The sequence below is a fragment of the Melanotaenia boesemani genome, chromosome 19 (genome assembly GCF_017639745.1).
Source record: "Melanotaenia boesemani isolate fMelBoe1 chromosome 19, fMelBoe1.pri, whole genome shotgun sequence".
Lineage (NCBI taxonomy): Eukaryota > Metazoa > Chordata > Actinopteri > Atheriniformes > Melanotaeniidae > Melanotaenia > Melanotaenia boesemani.
In genome coordinates, this window is record NC_055700.1 from 26,087,373 (window position 1) to 26,115,346 (window position 27,974).

General features: G+C 41.1%; 2 protein-coding genes and 1 long non-coding RNA gene across 6 annotated transcripts in view; 2 read left to right on the forward strand and 1 right to left on the reverse strand.

Moving 5' to 3' along the window:
* Nucleotides 1-17,686, forward strand: part of vldlr (very low density lipoprotein receptor) — a 55,162-nt gene extending 37,476 nt beyond the window's left edge. For 2 of the 4 annotated variants that reach the window (XM_041970384.1, XM_041970385.1), the window contains exons 13-20: nt 81-199; nt 529-668; nt 3,315-3,456; nt 3,688-3,837; nt 12,570-12,629; nt 15,958-16,035; nt 16,112-16,281; nt 16,661-17,686. In XM_041970384.1, the coding sequence (XP_041826318.1) occupies nt 81-199; nt 529-668; nt 3,315-3,456; nt 3,688-3,837; nt 12,570-12,629; nt 15,958-16,035; nt 16,112-16,281; nt 16,661-16,696 (895 nt within the window). In that variant the 3' untranslated portion in view covers nt 16,697-17,686. The remainder of the gene's footprint in view (nt 1-80; nt 200-528; nt 669-3,314; nt 3,457-3,687; nt 3,838-12,569; nt 12,630-15,957; nt 16,036-16,111; nt 16,282-16,660) is intronic. The other 2 variants (XM_041970386.1, XM_041970387.1) reach the window with 1 other exon arrangement.
* Nucleotides 15,569-15,951, reverse strand: LOC121630229. The gene is made up of 2 exons (XR_006008494.1): nt 15,694-15,951; nt 15,569-15,630 (listed from the first exon to the last, which is right to left on the reverse strand). It is a non-coding gene; the product is annotated as an uncharacterized LOC121630229 (long non-coding RNA).
* A 2,804-nt stretch (nt 17,687-20,490) lies between the features above and the next one.
* kcnv2a (potassium channel, subfamily V, member 2a) lies at nt 20,491-27,899 on the forward strand. The gene is made up of 9 exons (XM_041970722.1): nt 20,491-20,628; nt 21,560-21,697; nt 23,063-23,241; nt 23,328-23,499; nt 25,396-25,587; nt 25,660-25,914; nt 27,153-27,269; nt 27,356-27,481; nt 27,567-27,899. The coding sequence occupies exons 1-9, from the start codon at nt 20,491-20,493 to the stop codon at nt 27,897-27,899; spliced, it is 1,650 nt and encodes a 549-aa protein (XP_041826656.1).
* Nucleotides 27,900-27,974: the final 75 nt, after the last annotated feature.

Genomic DNA, 27,974 nt, shown 5'->3' on the forward strand with positions numbered 1-27,974 from the left:
TGGGTAGAAAATCTCGTTCTATAGTTGATGGTGCACATTTGCAGATCAGTTGTAAAGGTGTGTGTGTGTTGGTTCTGTAGGTTTCTGTACTGGTCTGACTGGGGTGAGCCTGCCAAGATCGAGAAGTCTGGCATGAATGGAGTGGACAGACGGGTTCTGGTAGCAACTGACATCCAGTGGCCTAATGGGATCACACTGGGTAAGAACATAAACACTGAAGATTTTTTCTTCTTCTGATCTGTTATCAGAAGTTTAAACTATTTTTACATCCAAATTTTCTTCAACGTGTTTATTTAGCATTAATTTAATTTAATCTATCAGTGACTGAGAGGATGATCTCTGCACCGGCATCGCTCATCCTATTAGAAATAATTGATTTGTCCTGATTAGCCAAATGTTGATTTTACTTTTCTCATCTTCTCCCTCTTTAGTTTTTGCCCATTCTACTTTGTTCTCTCCTTCTTTTCTCTTATTCTCACCTCTTATTTATTAATCTTCCTCTTTAATTTTCCTCCATCTTGCCGCCAGATCTGATCAAAGGCAGGTTGTACTGGGTTGACTCCAAGCTGCACATGCTCTGCAGTGTTGATCTGAACGGGGATAACAGGAAGAAAGTGTTGCAGTCTCCAGACTACCTGGCTCATCCCTTTGCTCTCACAGTTTTTGAGGTATTGCAGCCTTACGCTCACGCTTGGATGCTTCAGATATAAACTAATCAGATTTTTATGGCTGCCAATCACAGGATGGAATAAGGTTAAAGTGCTAGCTATAATGTCTCAAATCGGTGTTAAAGTAAAAATGTTTTCTATAATTTAAAAAATCCAAATGTGTCAGCACACACCTGCCGTTTTTGAACACTCATCATAGCTGATTAAGCAAAGAAAATCAAGAAGGCATTATCGGAGGAAGAGTGGGACAGAGCAAGAGATTAAGACTAGATTCAAGATGACTCTTTTACTGGCTGGAGAGATCATAGCAAGGCAAGGCAGTTTATTTGTACAGCACATATCATGTACAGGACAATTCAAAGTGCTTTACATAAAACAAATGCATTACAGATATTAAATAGTAAAAGGCAGCAACACATAGCAAGAATTATAATATAATTACATTAAAATCATTAAAAGCAATAATAAGTTAAAAAGTAAGATTTCATGCATGTGCTCATGAGAAAAATGTTTTTAACCTGGATTTAAAAATGTCCACCTTTGGTGAAAGTTTAATCTCCACTGGCAGTTTGTTCCATTTGTTTGCAGCATAACAGCTAAATGCTGCTTCTCCATCTTTAGTCTGGACTCTGGTCTGGACTCTGGTCTGGACTAGTTGACCAGAGTCTTTGGATCTAAGAGCTCTGCTAGGTTTATATTCTCTGAACATATCACAGATGTATTCTGGGCCTTAACCGTTCTGGGATGTAAACAATCAGAAGGGTTTTAAAATCTGTTCTGTGACTGACTGGAAACCAGTGTAAAGATTTCAGAACTGGTGTGATGTGTTCAGATCTCTTAGTCCTGGTTCAATTCCTAGCAGCAGCGTTTTGGATGAGCTGCAGATGTTTAATGCTCTTTTTAGGAAGTCCTGTTAAAAGACCATTACAGGAATCCAGCCTACTGGAGATGAATGCATGGATGAGTTTCTCTTGGTCTTTCTGGGAGACTAAACTTTTAATTCTGTTGATGTTTCTGAGCTGGTAAAAAGCTTCTTAGTGAAGCTTTGATGTGGCTGCTGAACGTCAGATCTGAGTCTATCAACACTCCAAGGTTACGAACTTGGTTGGTGATTTTTAAGAGCCAGAGTCTCCATGTGTTTACCAATGCTGACCCTCTTCTCTTTGCTACCAAACAGAATAATTTTAGTTTTGTCTTCATTTAATTGTAGAAAATTCTCCTTCATCCAGGTGTTTATTTGCTCCGGACACTGACACAATAAGTCTGTTGGGCTGCAGTCATCTGGTGACAGACACAAAGTTGTGTATCGTCTGCATAACTTTGATAATTAATGCTAAAGTTCTGTAATATTTGACCCAAAGGGAGCATATACATATTGAACAGAAGAGGTCCAAGTACCGGTATGTTGCAGGATGGATGCTGGATTAGCCGTTGATGCAAAAGTTCTGTAGTGCGTCTTTAAAGAATCGTTTCTAGAACAAGGAAATATAATCTTAACGAGGCTGATAATTAAGATAATTAAGAATGAAGTCTGTTTTTTAATACCTGGATCATATGAAACATCTTTCCTCATGCAGTCATGGAAGCACTGTGTGTACATGTGTGAACAATTTGAACATTAAGGAGGTGATGTTGATGCTGTGGTTCCAAAGATATAACTGCTTTAATCATGGCGTGTGGAAGCTTTAATTATATACAGCAGTCTTTACACTATATTAATATTGATTCAGATTTCAACTCAAATTTATTTCTATAGTACAAGTCTTAAGGCACTTTTATAGATACAATCCAGTTAATTGTAGTCATAATCCACTCATTTATTCTTCGTACCACTTAGTCCATTACAGGTTGCGGGTAAGCTGGAGCCTATCCCAGCATTAACAGGTGAGAGGCAATTGTAGTCATATTCCAATCAAAACAAATCGCTTATGGTCCACTTTTGTCCGTTTTTATATCAACTATGTCTGCTGAGAAAGGGAGACATAAATGAACATGTCATATATAGTAATTACACATGAAAGATAAAGAATGAAAAGACGAGTGCATCATGGTATGTCCCCCAGTAGTCTAAGTCATCCTTGTAGTTCTGCTGCTATAGGCTAAGGTTCACCAAGCCAACCCTAAGATTTATCAAAAGGGAAAGATTCAAACCATCTTAAATGTAGAGAAGGTGTCTGCTTGCTGAACCCAAACAGGGATCAGCTGGATGCCTTTCAGAGCATTAATGGGTCAGAACAATGATCAGGAGTTGCAGTAGTCCAGTCTTGGAGTAACAAGACTTGGACAAGTCTTGGAGTTTTTCTGCATCACCTGGAGGTAGGATGTTTCTCATGTTGGGAATATTACGTAGGTGGAAAAAGGTGGTGCGAGAACCTGTTTTTTAAGTTAAACTAAGTTAAATTGAGTTAAACTGTCATGGCCGCCCAGATTCTTCTTTAATTAATCGGATTGTTTGAAACTAGTTTTAAATGTGACAGCTATGCTGAATAACTCCTTTTAGAATCAGTGCTTACAGTAATATGAACACCTTTGGTCCAGCCTGTGAACTTTTCTGTTTCATTGTGTGTTTTGGACTTTGTCATGTTGTACAGAGACTTGTGCTTTATAGTGAGGAATAGAAAAGGATCGTGTGTGTTCTTTATCCAGGACAGAGTCTTCTGGACGGATGGAGAAAATGAAGCCATCTACGGTGCCAACAAGTTTACTGGCTCTGATGTGGTGACGCTGGCCAGCAATCTGAATGACCCCCAGGACATTATCGTCTACCACGAGCTGATTCAGCTGTCTGGTAAGAACTTGCTGAGTGGGAATCGCAGAACGATATTAACAGTTTGTTTGGCCGAGAAACTCCCCCCCCCCCCCAAAAAAAAGGCTGATCAGCTTAAAACATTTTGTTTTGGAAGATTTTGATCCCGTGGAGTCACTTAAGTAGGTCAGCTTTAAGATGTTCCTCAGTTTCTGCACTTTTTAACTTTCTTTTCTTTGTGCATGGTCAGCTAACCAGAGCTCTTGTGTGCAGGTACTAACTGGTGCACAGAGAGAGGTGAAAATGGAGGCTGCAGCTACATGTGTCTGCCAGCACCACAGATCAATAAGCATTCGCCCAAATACAGCTGCGTGTGTCCAGAGGGACAGGAGCTGGCTGCTGATGGCTTACGATGCAGACCAGGTGAGTCGCAGCATGTAAAATACACACACACACACACACACACACACACAAACATCTGAATTACTCATGCAGTTTGCATGCATGACTAATTGTAAATAGGCCACTGAGCTTATAAGATGTTTAATCTGATTTTAGGTTAAACTCTGAACCAGAATACTCCTATTTTCTGACAAATTTTTAGTTTGCGAAACTTCTTTCTAGTGTTTTCTTTATATAAAAATGCGGTTTGGGCAGAATATGTATGAGAAAAGCACTGAAGTTAAAAGCTTTAAGGAGGTTGACATGAATAGAAGCAGAATGGTGGCGCAGGAGGTTGCTGGACATGGGTGCTGTGCTGGCCCTGGAGCCTCCACCCAGCTAGCTGTGCTCATAAACCTACAATTTGAGACCCTCAGGATTCCCAAACCATCTTCAGGATCTCCTGATTGGTTGGCATCTTTAGACAAAATACCAGTCACACTGGCTGCTAATCAAAAATCACGTTAATCTGGAGTCCTGATCCAAACTGAGATACTAACTGGACTGAAGTTGACTGCTTGTTACACATCACTGATGTCTGTAAATTTGTTGAACACAGTGAGGTTTATAAGTTCCAGGTATTCAGTGGCGGAGACGACCAGTAATCCATCTATCCACTTCATAACTTTGGCTCTTAAACATACAGTACAGCTGGTGTTTAATACTGTACATAATATACAATCTGTTTAAAGGCAGTCCCTGGCTTTCCCTGTGCTTGCTCTGGCATGCTTCCGTGTTGTGTATGTTTCCTGTACGAATTCTTGTTTTCCGTCTGTGTCCGTGCCAGCTCCAAACCCAGCTGTTTGTGTTGGTAGTCTGACAACTTAACAGCAGCTGAGTCAGTTTGATGTGATCCAGTTTTTCTTCTTTTCTTTGGCAAGTCAGAGCCCTTCGTCACACCTCAGCTGCAGCTCCATGTTCTCCTGCTCCATCCCTACTGTTGCTTTGTCAGTTCTTGAGTTTGATCCTCCTTAATTGTTTGCTGCTGTGCCACCTTTTAGCCGCAGTGTTGGTGTGTGCCGTCTTCAAAACTCTAAAATCTGACTGTTAGAACTGTCTGTTGTTTCAAAGCCGTGGCCATTGGCCCATTACCAGCAGACACTGTGCAGTGTAGCAGGAGTTTCTTCTGGTTGTCCCAGTTTGTCTCGGATCTGTCAGATTCCCCACACCAGGCTGGAAAAGTGTGCCTTCATGTATCAGACTCTTGGCTCATGTTGCAAAATCATGTTGAAATGGTGTCAAACCAACTTTTGGATGAGGTTTCCCATAACAAGCATTTGCCAAAGAATGAAGTTATTCAGCTGTCCTGGTCTTTCTTTGTACCTGCTGTAGAATGAGGTGGGAGAGACGGTGTCTGCACAGAAAGTAACTTTTCTCTGGGTGGGTTTAAAAATGGCTTAAAAGTGCTGAAAAATAAGGAAATCTTTTTGCGTTTAACACATACGAACACGGGATGGACTGTGTGAGAGAAGCAGGTGGCTGATTTGATGCACTGTGCCATTTTAAAGCAAACAATGTGAATGAATTGAGCTTTCCAAATACTATCCTTGTTTGGAAACACTGCACCAGAGATGTTCACAAGTAATTTGGTCAAGTTGCAAGCTACTACTAGGTAGTAATGAGTAATGTGCCGTCTGGTCTGCTTAGAACATTGTATTGTAATATTCAAAGAATTTAGATCTACTTGTTGCCCACCAGCATTTTATAACCGCACTGAGCTCCAGCTGAACATTGCTTTTCTGAATTCAGTAAAGCAGATGAACATGGAAATGATCCCAGATTAGTCAATATGCTCCTTTTTATTTCAATCAAACTTTATCTATAGAACTTTTAAGACAAAAGTGCTTAAAACTAAGCGACTAGGTGTAAGTATACATATATTAACAAAGTAAAATGGAGATAAGAGCATAACACTGATAATAAAATCTAAAAAGCAGCTTCTCCATGTGGGCGAACTCATACATCTCTGGAGTAAAGAGACGACTGCCATTTATTCTTCAATCCACATCTGAGTATTACTACCAAAAACAAAATTTCCTACACAAGCGCAGTTCTTCTTTGAGGACAACGAAGCTCCAGTCTGGCAGCAGGCAAAAACTATGAACTGCAAGTGATGACCACAAACTCATCGCTCAAGAACAAAGGCTGACATCAAGAAACCGTCATGTAATTTCCCTCTGAGATAAAGTATATTTTCATTTTAAACGGTGGCAAACAGACAGATTAAAGAAAAACATTAACTTCCTTACACTAAGACTGTGCTCCCATCAGGATTTTCCTCCAGGCCACACAGCCAGGGAAACCTAGATCTGGATAGAGGATCACCACATCAAGAACCCGGCATGGCCAGCTTCAGATCTGAAACTGGAACATCCAAATCATGCACCACATCAACCAATAAAAGATCACTGATGCATTTTTTTGCTGAGGAAGAGGCAGTGTTGAGGGAGTGACCAAAAGCAGATTAAGGTGTTGCCACCTAGTGGACAGGAGGACTTCCACACCCTGGAAACATCAGACCTGTGATGTCCTGTCTTCTGGAACAAATCTTGGAAGAAATAATTTATGTGGCATCTTTTGGGGACACCTGATTGTTTTGTAAATAGTTCTACAAAAGCCGCTTTGATGTAAATGTTTAAAATAGTTTTTAACTAAATTTATATACAAGTGTTTAAACTATATTTGCATTCTAGGTTAAACAAATGACAATTAAGTACACTTGTAAGGTTATAGTCCCTTTTTAGGTACGTTAAAACTTAGGAAGCCTTTTCTAAGTTTTGGAAATTTGCAGCGGTGCCAAACTAACTTCCAAATGGCAAGTCTGAAATGGGACTGAGTCCAAACGTTGGATATATAATCACTTGTTCCAGGACTTTGTGGGCTTGCAGTGTGTTTGTGGTGTTTGTTATATAGTTGCACTGTGGACACAGTTATGGTCTGATAACTTGTTTTTGTTTAATCTGGGCCATTCAGAACAAAAGAGGAGGCCCAAGAATGGAGGCCTCCTTTTTTATAAGACGTTTTGGGCCAAACTGCTTTAATGTTGAAAGCAAATGGAAATACGTTTGGCATAGTTCTGTGTGTATTCTTCCATTCTCAGCTCTTCGTCAACTTGAATGCTTTTTCTTTCAAAATCTAATTGATACCAAGTGGATTTAGGTTCTGCGTGCAGTTGGGAAGTATTGGTTTTTAGTCATTCAGTATTTATTTAGTGTTTTTGTTTTTGAAGGAATATAAATGAAAATTGGAGTCCTGTCCTCATTATGCCGTTTCGCTGGGAGAAGGTTGCTTGGAAACGCTGCCGGCTGCCTCTTTGTTTTCGTCTCCAGCGGTCCAGCGCCTTTCTGTTCTCCCACAGATTAGCCTTTTCAAACTGAAGCAGCGTCAGATAGAAACCTGACAGCTGAATTCACTGCTCATACCCACCTAATTGGACTCAAACTTAAGAACGAGACACTGGTATTCAGAGTCCAGGAGCATCTCCCTGACAACTCTGCACCGCCATCCTCCAGAGTAAAGTCTGTTTAGTTTTCTTCTTAACTGGAGCGCGAGGCTTTCTGCAGCCTGTTCTCTGTAGTGATCCTCTAACTTTGCTGTTACCTTCTTTTTCATGTCTTTGCTTCATCCTTGTATCGGTGATATTGTCTGAAAGAGAGAGGGGGTGCAGGAGGCTTGACATTCAGTCCCAGTGGAAAACTAGAACTTTTGTCCTTGATCACTTTACTAGTGAACACTAGCAGGACAAAAGGAGGGGAGTTAAAGTAAACGTCCAGCTATCACAGCCTGTTTATTCAGTTGGAGCCACTTTTATATGGGATTGGGATTTATTTCTTTTCTGGTGTTTAGAAAGGTTTTCAAACCTGTTACTGTGATCATGGTCTAGGGTTCAACTTTGTCTTAAAGACTGGTTAGTTTGGAATATTTAATCCAGATATTCTCAAATACAGGGATTCATCTAAACTTATTTGTAAATATTTTCCTCCAAGTTTTAAATTAATCTCCTTCTGGACTGGATAACATTTTAATTTCTCATAGCAAATATTAAGTGTTGTGGTAGAAACTGGCCTGTAAAAGTAGTTTCTAAAATGTTTTCTTTTCTTTTTTTTTTCTTTTTTTTTATCACAGGTGGTAGAAATGGAAAATTTCCCAAAAAGGACTAAATTTGTGTATGTGTTCATAAATTGATGAGAAAACTGAGAAAACACACTTTGTTCGCTGTGCTGTGTAGAGAGGGTGACAAAGTTCCCGTCATGTTCAGCAGCTTCTCTGGCAATCGGCTCCAGCAGCAGAAGAATTTCAAGGCTGAATTCCACTTCACACACACGAGCAGCTTTTAGGTAAAAACTTCAGTAAAAGTTGTGTTGAAATGTTCAGGGGCCTGATGTTTAACACCAACACGTTGGCTGATTTTGGTTTGAAATTTTATCCAGTCAGTTTAAGGACCATCTTTACATGTCTGTACATTATGCACTTAGTAGTTTTAAGCTATGTCTTATTTTGAAGGATTGTCATCAGATTTGAGGAGATGTTCAGGTTAACGGAAGAATTTAATCCTGAGATTATTACACACTTACCTGCCGTCATCAGCTCCGATACTAAATACTTAATACTTTATTTACTTTGATTTGTTTGACATGCAGATAAGCTGCTGCTGCTGTTGGCTCAAAATTTGTGTACATTTACTTTTTTAGAAGTTTTTATTTTACTGTTTGAAGCATTTTAGACTTTTGGCAAAGCTGCTAAAGAGTAGAAATCGTTTGTTTCCTTCTTCCTGCTCACAGGATCACTTTGTATGTTTGAGCCGTCCAGAGGAAAGTGTTTGAACCTCCTCTATGACGTATTCTTAAAGATGGACTGAAAAGGCTTAATTATCTTGTTTAGTTTTTTTTGTCTCCATGAGTGGAGAGTTGCATCTTGAAGCGGTGTCAGTGTGTAGCTGAAACAGCCACAAAGATTCAAAGAGAAACCAGAGCAGTGAACAGAAGGTGGGGTGAGCCGCAGTGAAATGATTTTTACAACCTGCCTGCTCTGCAGAAACACAGCGGCCTTGCTGCAGCCTGAGTTGCCTCCTTACAGGCTGTTTGGGAATCTGGAGCTGCCTCCAGGCTCTTCACAGCCACCGATGAATGAACCACCCGGACTGGTGGGGTGGGGGTTAGTCTAGATGTTCTTTTGTACATTTTATCAGCTTAATAGTCTTGTATTTTTTTCGTATGATCTATGAAGTGCGACCTCCATAAATTGCTCGGCTTAGGTGCTGCTCAGTAATGGAGGCATTTTGCACATTTCTCCTTTTTACACATCCATAGGTATAGTTGTGGAGGGAGGTTGAAAGGGGCGCTTGTCATTCTAAGAGTTCCTCCACCTTCCTACAACTTGAGCCTTTTTACTAAAGCTTCATTGCTCATTGCTACACCAGCAGCCAACATATTTATCCCATTTTCCAGCCGTCTCAGCTGGACTGAAAGGATCTGTATAGAATTGTTGTTGCAGCTTTGACCAGCTCTAATCTTGTTAGTGAGAGACAGTAACAGGCAGCTCTCCTCGCTTCAGGTCTGAACCTCTAAACTACCAACAAGGGATTCTTGAGGCTGCCTCTGGAGTGTTTTTAGACTGCACTTTGATTGCTACAGTATTCTGCTTGCAGTAAAACTGTTTCCAGGCTCGGTTTTGTGAGCTGAAGTCCTTTTTGTTGGTTGGACTTACTCCAGTAGTTTTGATGGAACTCTGAAGCTAATCATGAACAGCTTTGTTTACATCTAGTGTAAACGGCTGTTACAATCAGAACCACCTCCTTCTCTGATACAAAGAAAAGCAGAAACTATTCAACACTTAATTTGCAGTGTGCAAATTTTTGAGGGGGTTGAAATTTAAACCCTCCTGGATTCTTTAGAGCAAATCCCTGGTCTTTTGTACAGGGTACAGCCCAGTCTGTTACTGACCCTTAAAGCTCGATCGCTCCTTATAAAGACCTTAATGTTCACAAAACACTGGAAGTGTTTTACTGCAAACATTGTTCTAGAAATTTTGTTAGTAAAATTTCACTTTTTGTTTGCAGTTTACTCAGACATAGTTACTGACACCACATGCTTGATTCTGGTAATATATCCTGAGGGCCCTACATATCTATAGACACCAAGAACAAAAAGATAAATGTTATGGAGCAGTTTTGAAATGATGGCCAAGTCCCCTAAAGTTAGAACACCACTGTCATAACGAGGCAGCCAGAAATCGCGTAATAAAACTTTAACAAAAAGACTATCTTGTGTGACACAAACTAAGAAAATGGAAAGTTTTAAATGTTTTTATTTTTCTTTCACTGCATTCAAATAAAAATGTGTGAAACTGATCATGCAACATATTTAGTTATGTGCGACAAACATGCAGCGAACGTTTCTGGAAGAGCTGCTTGCTTCAAAAACTCAACATGAGAGGAACCTCTTCGTGTGTGACTGAGGCTTCGTCTCTGAGGTAAACAATCTTATGTCCTATTGGCTGTGATTCATGGTGCTAAAGTTGATGTCGGGAGGATATGAACATGTTTCTGTAGTTTTGATTATAGTTGGCACAGCTTCAGTCCCTTCTGATTTACAGCCCTACACAGATCAGAGGGAGAAATGATCACATTCATAAACCTGAACATCAGTAACTTGACACAGAATAAAAGAGCGAATCATTTACTGGTGAAAACAAGCTAACTCTCTATCTGTCATCCTGGTTTATTCATTTTCCTCTGAAAGAGCCAGTCGGTTCTTGCCCTGCTAGTTCACACCAACACTTTCACCACAATCGTCACTGGTGTGTGACGTGGCATCAGCCCCCCAGGCACTCGGCACAGTTTCAGGCCCAGGGATGTGCATAACAAATATTTTACTTAAAAAAACTTCAGAAACCCTTGGTTTTAAGGTTTGCAAAATGGGGACGTCACACTTATAGATTTTCTCAAATAATCCATGATTTTATCATTATTACGATTATCTGTGCAAAATGATCTTTAATTTTTTTTTCTATCTATTGATGTCAACAAAATATAAAGTAAAGTAACCAAGAAATCTCTTTCCAACTAAATCCCCTTTGTTGTGAAAAGAATAAATAAATCTTACATATTAACTCTGATTTCTCTCCAAACAAATGGATGGAAAAGCCTACAGTTGCTCTACCGGGACTTGGGAGGCTTCTTTCTGGAAACTACATAATAAAAATGATTTTGAACATTTCTTTTTAACCTGAGTAGAGAATTTAAAAATGCAGGAAAAACATGGAGCTAGCTAGCTAGCTTTGACTTCCAGCTGTTCTTTAGCAGAATAGCTGCTGTTTGACACATTAATACTGGAACGGTGGAAAAAAAGAAACAAGACCATATTTTCTACTAGTCAAAAGTTTGGACACTTTACCAGTAAATTTGACTGGTGGTATATTTGCTATTAGTTTCTTCTACAGACCATTTCACACCGACGACCAACAGACATAAATCTCAGGAAGAGTCTGTTATGATTAAACAGTCTAAGTATCCAAGTCTAGAGTTCTTCTAGTCTGCTAGTTCAGTAAACGCTGCTAAATGTGTCATGTGGTCCAGTAAAGCATACATAATTACAAAACTGCAATTGACATAACATTTAATTTCAGTGTTTGTATGTTTGGTTAAATTAAGGTCATTTTATCTAATGACTGAACGTTTACTTTAGCATAAGAAGCTGGTGCTTAGCTTTCAGTGTATTTCTTTCTTTCTCTGCAACGTTTGTCATGATTTACAGGCCAGTAAGTTCTCCACAATGACGGTCTTTCTTTTTTATAATAAAAATCAGACAATGATCTGATCTGTTTTTTGGAGGGAATAGCTCTTCCTCTGCTGTACTGTCCCACTCCAACACGCCTCTTCTGCAACTCACTTGGAAACAAAACAAACATAATCAGCAACGTGAGGCTGTAACTTTGTTTTCCTTCAGCGTGGAAGTTGTGCTGATCTGCTGATTTGGTTCAGACGTAATCTTTTATAAGATGTGATCAGGGATCTTTATGATTAATTGTGACGTTTAATATCATGATTTTACACCGAAGTTGGGTAACTGACATCCCTATTCACTGAGCAGTTACTGGTTTGGTAAATCTACAGCAGTTTTTCTCCAGCTGCTTGATGTTAGAATACGAAACTAAAATTAATATTATTTGGAATTTCAAACTTGTGTGTAGCATCCTCCCTCAAACACATCAGTGCTGCTCAGGAGAAGAGGTGTTGGAAAGCTGTGGTTTCTGGCGTTGATGTGGATTATTTTTTTGGCTCTGATCATGAAATGAGCTGATTTCCTGCTTCACTGCTGCTCAGTCTTGGTCCTGCTGTAAGGATTTTTACTGTCGCAGCTGTTCTTTGCTGGTGGTGCTGACTGAACCTCCAGGCGATGTGCTTTACTGCTGCAGATCTTAGTGTCATCCCTTTGCATGATCAGCTTTTGTGTGCATCATCCTTGAATACTGAGCACCTGCTTAAAACCAACAGAAACTTCAGGTTTGGCTTCATGAAAACGTAATTCTGCAGTGTTTTTTTTTTTTTTTTTTTTCTTGGCAAAAGTGGATCCTGCTTTCATCTGACAAACGTTTACTGGCTTGGTCTCCTGGGATCTGGTCTATATTCAAAGAAAGCCTACTTCCATGTCTCTGTTCGAAGTGAAAGATGTTGTGATGTTTTTAAAGTGACTCTGAGCTCTTTTCTGTGACAGACGCTTCTTCCAAAGGTCCCTCAGAGGATGGTAGGAAAGCTCTAATAAAGCCACCTCAAGGTAAAACAAAACCATCTCCACTGAGCTTGACTTTTTTTTTTTTTTTTTTTTTAAAGCATGTTGAACTTTCTCCTCCCTCCCCATGGACTCAAGAGGTCTTTTATTTATTTTTTATGCTCTTCTGCCACATTATAAGCATGATTCCCTCATGTGTCCATGGTGCTGAGTGGAGCTCTAACATCCTGGTCTGAAGGCCTGTCTCCTGCCTGGCTCTCTGTATAACCCGTCTGTAATGCTTTGTTTGTTCTGTGGTAACACGCCTTCAGACGTCTTTCAGGCCTCGCTGCATTGCAGATAACTGACTTGGAGAAGTTAATTTGTAACGAATGGCTGCGTAGCCGGAGGTATTTAAAGGGTAATTCCACCCCTGCTGTCCTCATATCTGCGCCAATGTTTTAAAACTTAATGGGACTCATTTTCAGTAACCTGCTAATTTTACTTGTTCCATTTTCTAAAGATATGAAATGCCTAAAAATGTAAGTAACTTTGTTTCAGAGAAAATTGGAGGCTGTTAACTCTTCTTTCTTCTGGGATTTTGATTCTTGGTTTTAAAGGAGGCTGAGTGTAAATTCCTCAGTAGTTTGATGTCTAAGCTAACCTTTCAGACATTAAAAACGTGACTGAACTTGTTTGAGTAATTAAATTTATTCAGACATTCCTGAGATTAAAACAAAGTGTTTGCAGGGATTCTAATCAGAAACACGAGGAGCAGAGGCGAGCACTGAATTCCTGTTTTTGAATGACAGAGGTTTTCATGTGACATTTATTCAGGTTGACCCTTGTTGGTGAAAGCCATCTGCTCGGCTTTTCTTCCTCCTTCTGGGATGGCCCTGATGGCGTGACTCATACAGTCTACTTCTGTTAGTGTTTCAGCTGTTTGTTGAAGCACACTGAACCTCTACAGCACGACTCTGGAGCAGCACCTGGTGGCAGAAAAGGGGAATTTCTTCAAAGTTACAACTGTCATGTTGGAGATGAAGTAGTCAAGACAGATCTTAAATCTTTCAGGTTATCTGGGAATTGTATTATGGAAGAACAAAATGTAAACCTGCAGATCTCATTTCCATTTCCACCTTTTCCACACTGCCCTCAGCTTTGTATTCTCACACTTTGGGGGAAAACAGCATGCTGTTAATCTGTAAAGCACCAAAATAAATGAGTTGGTAAAAGAACAGCGGAGCACCAGAAAGAGACGTTAAATGGAGCTGAAATGATTGTGTTCAGCCTGGATTCTTGATGTAAATGAAAACTGCAGTGAATTTTAAATTCTGTCCTAAAACTGGAGGAATTTGATCTCTGCTGCTAGTCCTCGTCCAAACCCTCGCTGTAGCATTTTGTGTGCTGGGGTTTTATTCCCCTTTAAAGTAGCCAGTCTGCAGCTACACTAGCTGCTCTGAGTGGACACGGTCACAAATATTGTTGTAGAAATGATCAGAATTGCCATGTTATTGGTGCAAATTTAACTCTATAAATGTGTAAAAATAAAACCCTCAGAGGTCTTTTCTATTTTTCTATCATTGTCAACATAAAATGTAGATGGAACGTAACAAATGACGGGTTTTTCTCCTCCGTATAATGGGGTGCTCAACTCGTCACGTTGAGCTTGAAACTCAGCCTGAGCCGTACATGATTAAAATGTTGCATCGTTTGTATTTTGTAGTTGCGTTAGGTAAACATCAGAATTGTGTCTCTGCTCATTGTGGATGATGTGGTTCTCTTGGCCTCATCAGGCTGTGATCTCCAACTCTGTGGAGCTGTTGGGGTGAGAATCAGCACTTCTAATTCTGAGACCACGACCCTCAGCTGGAAAAGGGTAGAGTTTCCTCTCTGGGTCGAGAATCCTGCTCCAAGTGGAGGGAGGAATTAAAGTATCTCGGGGGCTTGTTTACGAGTGAGGGAAGGTTGAGTGGGATCGACAGGAGGATGTAATGTGGCGGATTTAGTGATGCGGACTCATCGGTCTGTTGGGGTGAAGCTGAGCTGAAATGTGAATCTCTACCTTCCTACCCTCACCTCTGGTCATGAGCTGTGGTTGGAAAGAACGAGGTCGCACATGCAAGCGGCTGAAATGAGTTTCCTCTGCAGGGTGGCCGGGCTCTGCCTTAGAGAGGGAGTGAGAAGCTCAGAACTGCTGCTCCTCTAAATCCACAGAAGCCAGACGAGGTGGCTCAGGCATCTGCTTAGGATGCCTCCCTGGTGAGGTTTTGCAGGCATGTCCCACCAGGAGACCACGGAAGACTCAGGACATGCTGGAGGGACAACGTCTTGCTTGGCCTGGGAACGCCTAGGCCAAGCATGACTGGCTAAGCGGGTCTGTGCACTCCTTTTTTTGGCTACTGCCCCCACGACTCGACCCTGGATAAGCTGGATGAGATGGATGGGTAGGCAAACATTAACGTCATTTAAACCAGTTACTGTGCGTTTGCAAAGCTGGGTTTTTATCCTGCAACTTTTCATGTCATACTTTACAGGCCTACGACTCGTCCTCCAGTTCCACTTTAATCGTTTTTCCTGTAACACAAGAAATCCAATAAAGATGATGTAATTTGTTTGTTCTTGGAGAGAATAACTCTTCCTCTGGCATACTTTTCCACTCCAGCACAACGAAAAAGCGACGCTGAGCAGCAACTTCTAGATGTTTTACTTACGCTGATCTGTGGTTTAATCCTTTTCTGGAAAGTGGCAACATTTAGGAATCCTTACAATTAATTAATCGTGGTTTTAATACTGCAAGCAATAGTTAAATGAAGTCATTGACATCATGAGTGTGGATATGCTCTGAGTCCAGAGGTTTAATTTTTATTAAATTGTTTGCTCTGCCAGGAATTTTACAGAAAACCCTGGAAGAATTGTTTTGATGTGACTGACACACTGCTGGCCAGCTTGAGGAATCATTTTTATTCCCATCCATTTTTCTGCTCTGTGATTTTGTTTTTATCCTGAGAGCGTTCATGGCTTCACATGAGTTCATTTTTGTCCCGCTCTGCTGCCTTCGGCCGAGCTGTTTGTCATGTCGCTCACCTCGTCACTGACACCATCCACTCTAAAACAGGGTGATGTAGACCCCTCACACACTCTGCTGTGAGGAAGTTTAGCATTCACCTTCAGAGAGCTGCCCAGAGACTTGAGTATGACGGCAGAAAGTGGTTCTAACCACTGACGGAGTTTTAGGTGACTGATATAAAAGTGAGGTATCAGGAGCCACACTAACTCTTCCTCCTCTGCAGCACGTTAAACACAAAGCGTGTTCTTTGCATGTCTGAAGATCAGTGTTTGTGTTTTGTTGGCTGTGGCAGCTTGTGTTGATCGGGTCTCTGTTGTCTTTCAGAGGCAAATGTGAGCACATCCATTCAGGTGGACTCCACAGCCAAGGGCTCTGCTGCTGCCTGGGCCATACTGCCAGTCTGTGAGTACAAACACTCGTATCTGTTCTCAGCCTGCAGCCTCTCTGGTTCACCTGACCCTTTCCTCTCCCTCTGCAGTACTGCTGGCCATGGCCGGAGCAGGCGGATACCTGATGTGGAGGAACTGGCAGCTGAAGAACCAGAAGAGCATGAACTTTGACAACCCTGTGTACCTGAAGACCACAGAAGAAGACCTCAACATTGATATCACCCGGCACGGTGCCAACGTGGGTCACACCTACCCTGCGGTGAGTTTCTCCATGTTAATGACCTCCACGCTCGCTCCCCTTGTGGCATGTAGTAATCCTGAGTGCATTGTTGGCAGAGCAGAGCATCTCTGGGATTAAACAGATTAATTTAAGCCTTCTCAGTCACAAGATAACCGCCAACCGTTGCCAGACCCCCCTCACAGCTGCATGCTTATAAAACCATTTTTACACTTACATATAGTTCCATTCAAAAGTTTGGACATGCGTTCCAATTAAATCTAATGAGAAAGTGTCCAAACCTTTGACTGGTAGTGTGAGCAGCGTTACAGACGCTCTGTTTTCCTCGCCATCGTGTCATTTCGCTCTTCATGTCTTAGAATCAGACTAATCTGAAACCTCCTTCTCCTGCTGTCTGCAGATTTCCATAGTGAGCACAGATGACGATTTATCCTGATCCTGTCGAAGCTTTCGTCTCATCCCCCCATGGCTGCCTGTAGCGTTGTGGCGCCTCCTCATTACCATGCCAACGGTTGTCCGTAGCAGCAGCAGCCCTTACAGTGCAACCACATGCCTTCTGAAGTGCATTATGTCATAATCAGTGGTGAAGAAGAAATGTTATTTGTGATTCAACGAATTGTCAACAATTTTCCACTCGGCAGCCAAAGTATTCAGGATTTATTTTCTTCTTTTTCTCATTATTTTTGAGCGACAGATGTTTTCCTCAGATGAATTTCTCACTCCAATTGGCCCTTTTTGAGGCTTTGTGTTCAGACTGGACAGTAAAACCAGGGAATGTGCTGTCTCTAGTCAAACTGAGTTCTCAGGACCCAACTCTGAAGCACTGAGGACTGTGTGAGGGCTGATGGGCGGCGAGAGCCGAGGCTTTAACTCATTCTTTACTTCCTTAAACTTAACAGGTTCAGATGTGAATATTTATGTATGCTCTTGTTTTGAAAGCTAAATATAAGTTTTCTGTTAAATGTTGACGGCACTTTCTCCTGAGTGCTTTCTTACAGGCCGTTTTCTCAACCATTATTATTATTATTATTATTATTATTATTGCTATTATTGCTTATTATTAATGCTTACAGCATTTGTAAACAGTGTAAATATTCATCCCTCAGACATGACTGTCAATCAGGACTCTTCGATGCACTTTGATCAATGTTCCTTGTGTAAATAAGATTGTATACATTGACTTGAAACTGATCTTTTTTTGCTATGGCCGGGGGTCTCACCAGAGCTCAGATGTATTTAAAAAGAGGAGAAACAACTGAATTTGGTAAAAACTATTTTGTATGTTTGTGTGCTGTTGCTGTGAACTTTTTATAGCCCTTTACAGTGAGGGAAGGGACACTATTAAAGTTTAAAAGCTCTGTATCTGTGAAGAAACTTGATTCACAAAATCACTTTGAAATTAAAACTTAATCTAGTGTTGTTCACAGTACGTTGTCCTCTCTGGTTTGTTCCAGATGTGATCATTGTATGCTTGTGGTTTTAGAATAATTTATACTTGATGAATACTTGATATTACTGTGCAGCTACTTTTCTGACTACTACCTGGTACTTGACAGAAAAAAGGACTGTTACCCACACAGATGTGTAAAACCACAGTGAAGTCTCTGTCCGTGAAGAGGATTTTTGTATGATCTTACAGCTGACTTGCCTGTACTTAAACTACCAAAAAAAAAAAAAAAAACATGTTTGATGAACTGGACCTTCAACTGTGGATCAGGCCTCACCGCAACTGAAAGGCTTGTTTTAATTACACTGGGATCTCTGCTCTGCCTCATTTAGTTTTTATTTGAAGCGTTCTCTGTACACGTCCTCAGAAATAGCGCTTCACATTTACAAGTTGCAGTATGAAAGTAACCAGTATGGCCAGATCTGGGGGGGTTTTCCACGGACGTCTCTAAAGAAAGCCAGGCTGTATCGGGAAAGCTTCACTTGAACTAACACCGTATCTAAATTAAGGCTCAAGCTGTTCTAACACGTTTCAGCTGCATCTACCTGAGGCCAATTCAAGCGAAGCTGGCATAGCCTGGCTATGTAGAAAGTCCTGAGGAACATAGGAAGCGCTGACAAGTGGATGGTGGAAAAGAGGAGCTGCAGAAAAAGAGCACTCCCCCCCCCCCCCCCCCCCCCCCAGCAGCTGAACAAAGAATGCTGATGGAGATCAGTGACATGCGGTGGGGTTCATGGCTGGTGAGGCACTGACTCCTCGGGATGATGGAAAGACAACAAAGTGCAAATAAGCCAACCAAGGTCTGCAGAACAGCATCTCTGAACACAACACGTCCAGCCTTGACGCAGATGGGCTACAGCAGCAGAAGACACACCGGGTGCCTCCTGTCAGCTAAGAACAGGAAAAACACAATTCCCACACACTCACCAACACTGGACAAGATGGAGAAACGTTGCTGGTCTGATGAGTCTCCGTTTCAGCTCCACATTCAGACGGTAGGCTCAAAATCTGGTGGAAACATCATAAAAACATGGATCCATCCTGCCTTATCAGTGCTTCAGGCTGCTGGTGGTGTAATTTCTTGGCCCTCTTTGACCCCCTTAGTACCAACGTGGATTAACCACCACAGCCTACCTGAGTATTTTTACTGACCATGTCCATCCCTTTATGACCACAGTGGAGCATCTTCTGATGCTACTTCCAGCAGGATAATGCACCATGTCACAAAGCTCAGATCATCTCCACCTGCTTTCTAGAACATAACAATGAGTTCACTGGACTCCAACGGCCTCCACAGTCACCAGATCTCAGTCCAGCAGAGCAGCTTTGGGATGTGGTGGAACTTGAGATTCTCATCATGGATGCAGCCGACAAACCTGCAGCAACTGTGTGATGCTGTCATGTCAATATGGAGCAAAACCTGAGAGGAAGGTTTCCTACACCTTGTTCAATCTGACACCAAGAATTAAGGCAGTTCTGAAGAAAAAGGGGGTCCGACCTAGACCTAGCTAGGTGGGCTTGATGAAGTGGCTACTGTGTATAAGGGATTAATGAAAACAGGCCTACTCTCACGTCCAAACCCACAAGCTTCTAACTGGGGTCACAAGGATTTAAATTCATGTAGATGACATTTGCCGTCATCGAGGTCAGATGTAAGCCATCGATCTGCCTTCATGTGATTTCATGTGTTGCTTACAGCATTTCATTTATATGTAGCTGGGAGCTCTTATTTTAGATAAAGCCTCAATTACTTAAATTTAAAACTGGTGATGAAAAAAGTCTTTAGTTTTATTCATGTAGCAGAGGTTCAAGCCAAATATCTGTTATGTGGTAGCTTGTGAGATGAATTGATATGTCAAGTCATTTTTCCATGAAGGTTTTCCTCCCTTCTGCATCCAGCTGTTTAATGTCTGCAGGAAATTGTCCATCATGTCTCAGCTGGGTTCGGACGGCTTGAGGACGGACAGAAGACGATTCATTTGCCAAGTCAAAGAAGCAGGTCAAGACCGTGGGAGAGTTAATGAGCTGTTTTATTGAGAATGAGTTGAGCTCTATCTTTTCATTATCCCTGTTTAGCTGCAGCAAGGATTAATCTCCACTTCTCTGACTGCTTGAGTCATCATGGGAACATGTCTCACACACTTGGATTAAGACCATGATGTCAGATGGGACGGGTCTCTGTACATTAAGGAAAAGCTTCTGTTCCTATGTGATGTATCTGCGACAAGTTTAGTTGCATCTTAACGGATGTTGGTGCTGATGTTACTGTAACCTGGCAACACACACTAAATCTTTCTCATCCAGCAACGTGACAACGTGCAGGTAAAAATATTAAATTTAATCTGACGACCTGAGAGGGTTGAAACTGCAAGGTCAGCGGGTTTAATTCGACATGCATATCTGCAAAAATTTTACAGTTTAACGTCCAGCTGATAATCCATCTAAGTGTTTAAAATCTACAAAGCTTGCAAAAAACCCATTGGTGTCAACATGTCACTGTAAACACAATTTAGCAGCTTTGTAATAGAGATGTTGGAGTCGGGAGGAGATAAAGGAGGGATGTAAAGAGTCAGACTGAAGAGGATAACGGTACTTAAAACTTTAAGCACCCAGATCATCTCAGTCAGCAGCATCAGATGACGAGAATCACATCCTACCTCATCACTCTGTGGGTTTTTACTTCTCACGGTATGCATGAGGATGAATTCTCTGAATGTGAGACGGATGGTGTCGGCGATGCAGGCATGTCCAGCTGAATAGACTGCAGACACTGAGCAGCGACCATGTTGACCCACCTCAGAGCTCGCAGCAGGAGTTTGTTCTCCAGCTACAAACCCGGCAGCCAGACCGAAAAGGTCCAAGAAGCTGATCAACACCTGGACCTGGTCAACACTTTTGTTAAACCATGGAACTCCATGCAGGTATCAACACTCTGATTTTTCATTGGAACTTCAGGTATTTCATCACTACACTGTTGTTTTTGTTTAAATTCGACATGAAGAGCACAAGCTTCTGCAAAGTCTGATGTAGTTTACTTGAACAAAAAGGAAACACAACCTTAAAAAATAGGACTTAATCCAGTTGAGGTTCATATGTTTCCATTTTTGATAATTTGACTTGCACATAGTTTTCCCTTAAGAAAAACTAAAAAATGGGAGAGAATTGGGAAATTGTCAAGAATCTGCATTTGCTTATGTAAATTCATTCATTTATTCATCCAGTTTTTTCTGTACCTCTTAGTCCATTTCAGGGTCACGTGGAAGCTGCAGGATATATATAATTTTATTATATACAATTATGTATAATTTTAAAAAAGTTAATTATTAAAATGGGAAATTAGTTTTTACTCAGTAACTGAATCAACTCTTATTTATTTTTTGGAAAGAAAAAAGATTTGATGAGAAAATAACACAGGTGATGAGTTGTGGAGGATACAACCAGACTAAATTATAAATGAATGAGCATCTAATTTGAGTAGGAACAGTTTTACAAAACCATATATTTAAAAAAAATACCTGACATAAAAACACACACAAAAACAAGTGAAATAGTCTAAATGATTCTAACAATAACAATCTCTACCGTGGTCACTCCACCGTCACATCCCATATGAATAGGGTGTGTTTTGGGGGCGGTTGTTTGTTTTTTGTTGGTTTTTGTCCCGTCCAGCATTGACAACTGAATGATTCTCTGGCTGCAAGACATTTTTTCTGCCATACATCACATTAGATCCAGGTGTACTGACTGCAAATAGAAACTAAAATATTAAATCCTGAAAACATATTTTACTTCATACTGTGTCATTCACATTGTTTAAAAGCTGAAACTGATCCCAGATATTTTCCTGTGAAGGACCTGAGCAGAGACATCTATGATCTTTATGCTGAGTATGAGCGTGAGGAGGTGGATGATCGGCTGCCGGTGTCGCCCTCGCGTGTGCTACGCTCTCCAACCAAACACTTAACCCTCAACATCAACGTTGGAGGAACGGTAGATCCTCTGCTTTAAGTTATACACCTAAGTTACATTCATAACCTCAATTTCCAAAAAGTTGAGATGCTGTGTAAAATGTAAATAAAAATATAACTCATTGATCTGCAAATCTCATCAGCCCATATTTTGTTCCCAGTAGAGCATAAACAACATATCAGATGCTGAAACAGACATTTGATCATTTGATGGAAAATATGATCATTTTGATTCTGATGGCAGAAACACGTCTGTTAAAGGTTGGAGCAGGAGCAACAAAAGGCTGAAAACGTAACTGCAACCAATAAAAACAACCCGAGAGTCATTTGATAACTAATCAGGTTAATTGGAAACATTTCATAAACATGACAGAGTATAAAAGGAGCATTTCAGAGAGGCAGAGTCTCTCAGATGTAAAGATGGACAGAGGTTTACCAATCTGAGACAAACTGTCTACAAATTGTGGAATAATTTCAGGAAAATGTTCCTTAACATAAAGTTGTGAAGATTTTGAACATCCCACAATCTACAGTGTATAATATCAAAAGATTCAGATATCCGGAGGAATCTCTGTACAGATGCAGATGCAGCGCTGCATTAAAAATAGTCAGTCTCTACTGGAAACCACTGCATGGACTCAGGAAGACTTCTAGAAACCACTGTCTGTGAACACAGTTCACCCTGAAATCCACAAATATTGGTTAAAGCTCTATCATGCAAAGAAGAAGCCTTGTGTGAACAGGATCCAGAAATGCTGCCATCTTCTCTGGACCAGAGCTCATTTAAAATGATCAAAAGAAAAGTCGAAATATGAAATCATTTTTGAAAGCATGGACGGCGTGTCCTGCAGACTAAAGAGGAGAGGGAGCATCCAGCTTGTTATCAGTGGACAGGTGAAAAGCTGCATCTCTGATGGGATGGGGCTGCATTAGTGCCTATGGCTTGGGCAGCTTCCACATCTGTGAAGCTCCATCAATGCTGAAAAGTACATGGAGGTTTTAGAGCAACATCTGCTCCCATACAGACAACGTCTCTTTCAGGGAAGACCTTGCAGATTTCAGCAAGACGATGCTGAACCACATCCTGCATCCATCACAGCAGCATGGTGATGATGCAACATGTGTGTTGTCATCAATTTCTAAATAAACTCATACTTTCCATGAAATGATAAAAAGTCTCAGCTTTAACATCTGACATGTTGTTTATGTTCTCACAGGAACAAAATATGGGTTGATGAGATTTGCTAAGCATTACTTCTGTTTACATTTTACACAGCGTCATAACTTGTTTGGAATTGTAGTTTGGGGACACCAGTGGACAGTTCTCAATGTTTTCTAAATGTTTAATCCACTAGAAACACTTAAACAGAACATTTGTTTCCTCCAGGTGTACCTCCTGCCCTACAGGTTAGCTGTCCAGTACCCAAAGACTCGGATTGGTCGGTTGGCCACGTACACGGACCACAGCAGGAAGCTGGACCTGTGTGACGACTACGTCGTTCACAGTAACGAATTCTTCTTTGACCGAGACCCAAAAATCTTCCACAACATCTTTAACTTCTACAGGTCAAACACATGAGATGAAACAAAGAGAGCTATGCTTCAGTCTTTGTTATGAGCTCTTGGAATAATCCTGTAATCCTCTCCGTCAGAACTGGAGTGCTGTGCATTAAAGATGAGTTGTGTCCCCACAACTTCCTGGAGGAGATCCACTACTGGGGCGTCAGAATCAAATACAGCCAACGCTGCTGCCGCATCTCCTTCGAAGAGAGGCAGGATGAGCTGAACGAGCAGCTGAAGATACAGAAGCAGCTGGTGGCTGAGGTGGGAGTCCTGCTGGCTTTACTTACTTTTTATTTGAAAGATTATCACAATACAACAAAAAAGTAAGTAAATAAGAAAGCATCTTCCAAACAACAGGAAAACAAACAGAAGTAACAAACACTGACTTCAGTACTGATGTGTAACATTTAGCAAAGTATTTATTCCTCCTGAGTAAATACACAGTGAATATTGCGTCTCCCCGTTATTAGTTTTCTAGTAATGTAATCTACAGTATTTATCAACATGGAATATCACAGCTGTTCATCTGTAGCCTAAAATCTTTTTGACAGTTTCCTGATTTGTTCTGTCGAGTGATCTTGATGCAAAAAAGAAAAAAGTATGTATATTTATGAGATAAATTTGCTGGCTAGGTTCTTTTACATCTTAATTTATACAGATTACGAAGTACAATTACTCAGGTACTGTAGTAGGGAAATGTTGGGGCTGACATCCGTCATTTCCTCATTAAAAACTAAACCATAAAATTTATATGAACTAATTAATAAAAAAGGATAACCTACCTTAGAAAACCAGTAGCTGGTACAAAATCATCTCTGATAAAATCCTCCATCCTGAGCTGCACAAAGAAACAGTGGAGAGGAAAAATGACCTTTTAATATAAAATAAAATAAGGGATAAAAGGCCATCTTTCTAGACTGGCTGGGGGAGGAGAGGAAGGAAAGAGGTGTCAACAAGCATCATAACTCTAAGCCAGAGTTGTCTACTGAGAAAGAAGAAGAGAAAAAAAATTTATGAGGAGTAATATCATATTTATACGAGTTTACAAAACAGCATTGCATTACACAAGGATTTCAATGTCTGTGGTTTATTGATAGAATTACACAAGGATGCCAATTTGTTCCAAAAGGTCACCACAGAGGTCAGTGAGGGAGGGGCTAAAAGGCAATTTTGTGATTTTTTTTTCCCAAACTTTTACAGCTTTCTTGCAGTGAAATGGAAAATAACAGGCATTTTTTTTTTTTTTTTTTTTAATCTAAAGCTAATCTTGTATCTAACAGTACTGACATTACAAAAACATCTCAGTTAAAATACAGTGGATGTGGATGAAATTCATTCATCTCCATGTTTATTGAAAAACACATTTCCTTCCTAAATTTCTCAGCTGGAAAACAATTAATGCATCTCACAGCTACAAGGCTAACGGGATGGCTGAGGGTCATCAACCATCAAAAAGGAAATTTGAAGCCTGATCTTAAAGTCCTTTTGCAGGACAACCTCCAGAACTTGCTGAGGGAAACTTAACATGTTTAAGGCTTCTTTAGTAGTAAAATAAATCAGTGATCTTTGTCCTTTGATCAGTAACTAACCTCTCCTGATAAGATATAACTACAAGCTCTGATGCAAGACTCTTTGCAAGTCATAAAAGAGGAAGAAAAATCTCTCATATTTCACACAAAAAAAAAACTCTTCAGTTAAAGAAAGAAGTTTAATCTCATCTCTGGACTCCTGAGGTTTATCTGATGGCTCTTTAAAAGATTAAAAGATTGGCTGTTATTGGATCCACAGCTTTAACCATTCTTTTATTCATCCAGACAGTTTTCAAACATTCTCATGATGAATTTTCTCATTGTTTTTACGTGTTGAAGTGCTATAGAGTAAAATATCCAGTACTCCCTGAGCACAGATCTTCCTCAGTAATCTTTTGGCTGACCCGTGTCTATCTGACCTACATTATAAATCACGCTGCTGTCTTGACAGATGGGGAAATCAGATTTCTCTGGACTCAGACAGATGTTTCCATCACTGCATCCATGTTTGTCTTGTCTTGTTTTTAAACTAAGTTGTTTTAGTTCGGTTTAAACGTGTTAGTTTTGTGTCTCTCTTGGGTAATAATGACATATCTGTGGTTTGTGTTGTCTGACCTGTGACCTCCAGCTGGAGATGGAGGAGAACGACGCGGTGTACGATCACATGGCCTTCGGGTTGACCCGCAGGAGAATCTGGAACCTGATGGAGAAGCCGTTCTCCTCAATCACCGCCAAGCTGATGGGTGTGGCCTCCTCTTTCTTTGTGCTGGTGTCCCTGGTTGCCATGACGCTCAACACAGTAGTGGAGATGCAGTACAAGGTGTGTGTGACGTGTTCCCAGCCGACTGTGCTGAGCAGGTAAACAGGATTTCTGTGTATCGTGTGTTTACAGACACCGTCAGGCCAACCCAGCGGAAGATTCTACGGAGAGAGCGTGGAGACGTTCTGCATCACCTTCTTCACCGTGGAGTACCTGCTGCGTCTCATTTCCACCCCTGACATCAAGTGTTTCGGGCGCAGCGTGCTGAACACCGTCGATCTCATCGCCATCCTGCCGCACTACCTGCAGATGATCCTGGAGCTCTTCGAGGACGAGGACACACACCAGCACTCTGAGGACATCGAGACCGTCGCTCGTGTTGGAAAGGTGAAAGCAGGACGTGGGCAGAGTCACAGAAAAAAGAAACTACAACCTGGAATTTATCCTTTTCTCCAGCCTCTTACGTGATTGTGCAGAAATTTTGGTCCTTTTTTCTTTACAGCGTTGCTCCAATTCAGTGAGATTTAATTTTTTTCAGTTCAGTCTAATTCAGTCCAGTTTGGTTAAATTCCACCCAGTTTAGTTCAGCTTAGACCATTCTAAATTAATTTAGTCCAATTTAGTTCAGTCTGGTTTAGTTAATTCAGTCTAATTCAGGCTGGTTAAATTTAATTTGGTCTATTTTGGTCCACATGTGAATACACTAAACACAGAATAAACAAGCCCAGTTAAATTAAAATATAATCCAAGTTATTATCTGTCGTCATCCAAATCAGCCTTTTTCATGATGGTTAAACAACATGTCCGACTGCATGGAATCTCCTAAACATGTATGTTATTTAAATCAGGTTGAGGTCTGGACTTTGACAGGATCACTGCAACAGCTTGGTTGAGATTGTCTTGTACAACAGGACAATGATCCCAAACGCAGCAGGAAAAAGAAAAAGAAAAAGAAAAGAACCAAGGTGTTGACATGACCGACTGTGCAACATCTAGACTCTGTTTATACCAGTTTACTAGTCTCATGTGAGGAGTTCATGGTCAGCTTATTAACTGCAAAGTGGCCAGGTCCCAAATCCAGATCATCAGCCCTCCACCACCGTGTTTTACAGTTGGTATGAGGTGTTCGTGCTGATGTGCAGCTGCGCTGCCTTGAAAAGCAGCTTTCTCCTGCAACCTTTGTTCAGTCATTTTCTGAATGTACTGTCCTGAACTTGGGGCCAGGTGAGTCTGAGATGTAGCTCTTGTTTTTATTTGCAGTTTCTCTGAGCCTGACAGAGGGACTGAAGTCCTCTAAACTCCTGAGAAGATTGGCAGCTTGATTTTTTCCCCAATTCTGAATGATCAGTCTGTAGACTGATGGTCTCCACATTGTTTGGAAATGGTTTAATAACTCCTACCAGATTGATGAGCAGCAACAGTTGTTTTTCTAAGCTCATTGCTGATGTCTTTCCTCCCTGGCATTGTGTTAACACATACATACACCAGACAAAATGTATTTATCTCCTTTTATGGCCATATGATTATTTTTTTATATCCTTAAAACTAAAAGAGGATTAGTTTAATAGAATCCACCAGTCTCTTTGCATTTAGTGGTTCTTCTTCTCTGGTTCTTCTCTGTGTAGGTGGGTCAGGTCCTGAGGATCATGCGTTTGATGAGAATATTCCGGATCTTGAAGCTGGCTCGTCACTCGACGGGCCTCAGAGCCTTCGGCTTCACGCTGAGACAGTGTTACCAGCAGGTCAGCCAAACATGAGCTTTCAGTCATCTTTTCATTCCTCACTCAGATGGAGGAGTAAAGAAAAAGTACTGAAAATGTCTCTGCAGGTGGGCTGTCTGCTGCTCTTCATCGGCATGGGGATCTTCATGTTTTCTGCCATGGTGTACAGCGTGGAGTACGACGTTTACAGCACGAACTTCACCTCCATGCCACATGCGTGGTGGTGGGCAACTGTGAGTTGACAAACATTAATGCAAACAACAAATGAAGTTTCCCCTCTGACGTCTTTAAATGTGCTGTTTCCTGGTTCCCTCCCAGGTGAGCATTTCCACAGTGGGCTACGGTGACATGTTCCCCGAGACCAACCTGGGCCGCGTCTTCGCCTTCGCTTGCATCTCATTCGGCATCATCCTCAACGGCATGCCCATCTCCATCCTCTACAACAAGTTCTCCGACTACTACACCAAGCTCAAGTCCCACGAGTACGCCATGGTGTCCAAGGCCCGCGGGAAGGTGCGCTTCATCAAGAGGGCGGCAAAGAGGTTTGCAGAGTGCTGCGACGACGTTGTGCAGCCGAGGCCGCAGGAAGGAGGTCAGCATGAGAAATTTCAAGTATACGAAGGGTTAAAAACCGGACCACCTGGGTTCTAAAACCAGGTTCCTGAACATGGATTCTGCAAAAACTGGCATTTATTTTCTGTCTGACCTCCATTCAGGATGATGATT

What these genes read in the sequence shown, in the direction of transcription:
- kcnv2a (XM_041970722.1), top strand. Translation starts at nt 20,491, where the DNA reads ATGTTGACCCACCTCAGAGCTCGCAGCAGGAGTTTGTTCTCCAGCTAC. An exon ending in AACCATGGAACTCCATGCAG is followed by an intron (nt 20,629 to 21,559) that starts GTATCAACACTC and finishes TTTCCTGTGAAG; the next exon opens with GACCTGAGCAGAGACATCTA. An exon ending in ACATCAACGTTGGAGGAACG is followed by an intron (nt 21,698 to 23,062) that starts GTAGATCCTCTG and finishes TGTTTCCTCCAG; the next exon opens with GTGTACCTCCTGCCCTACAG.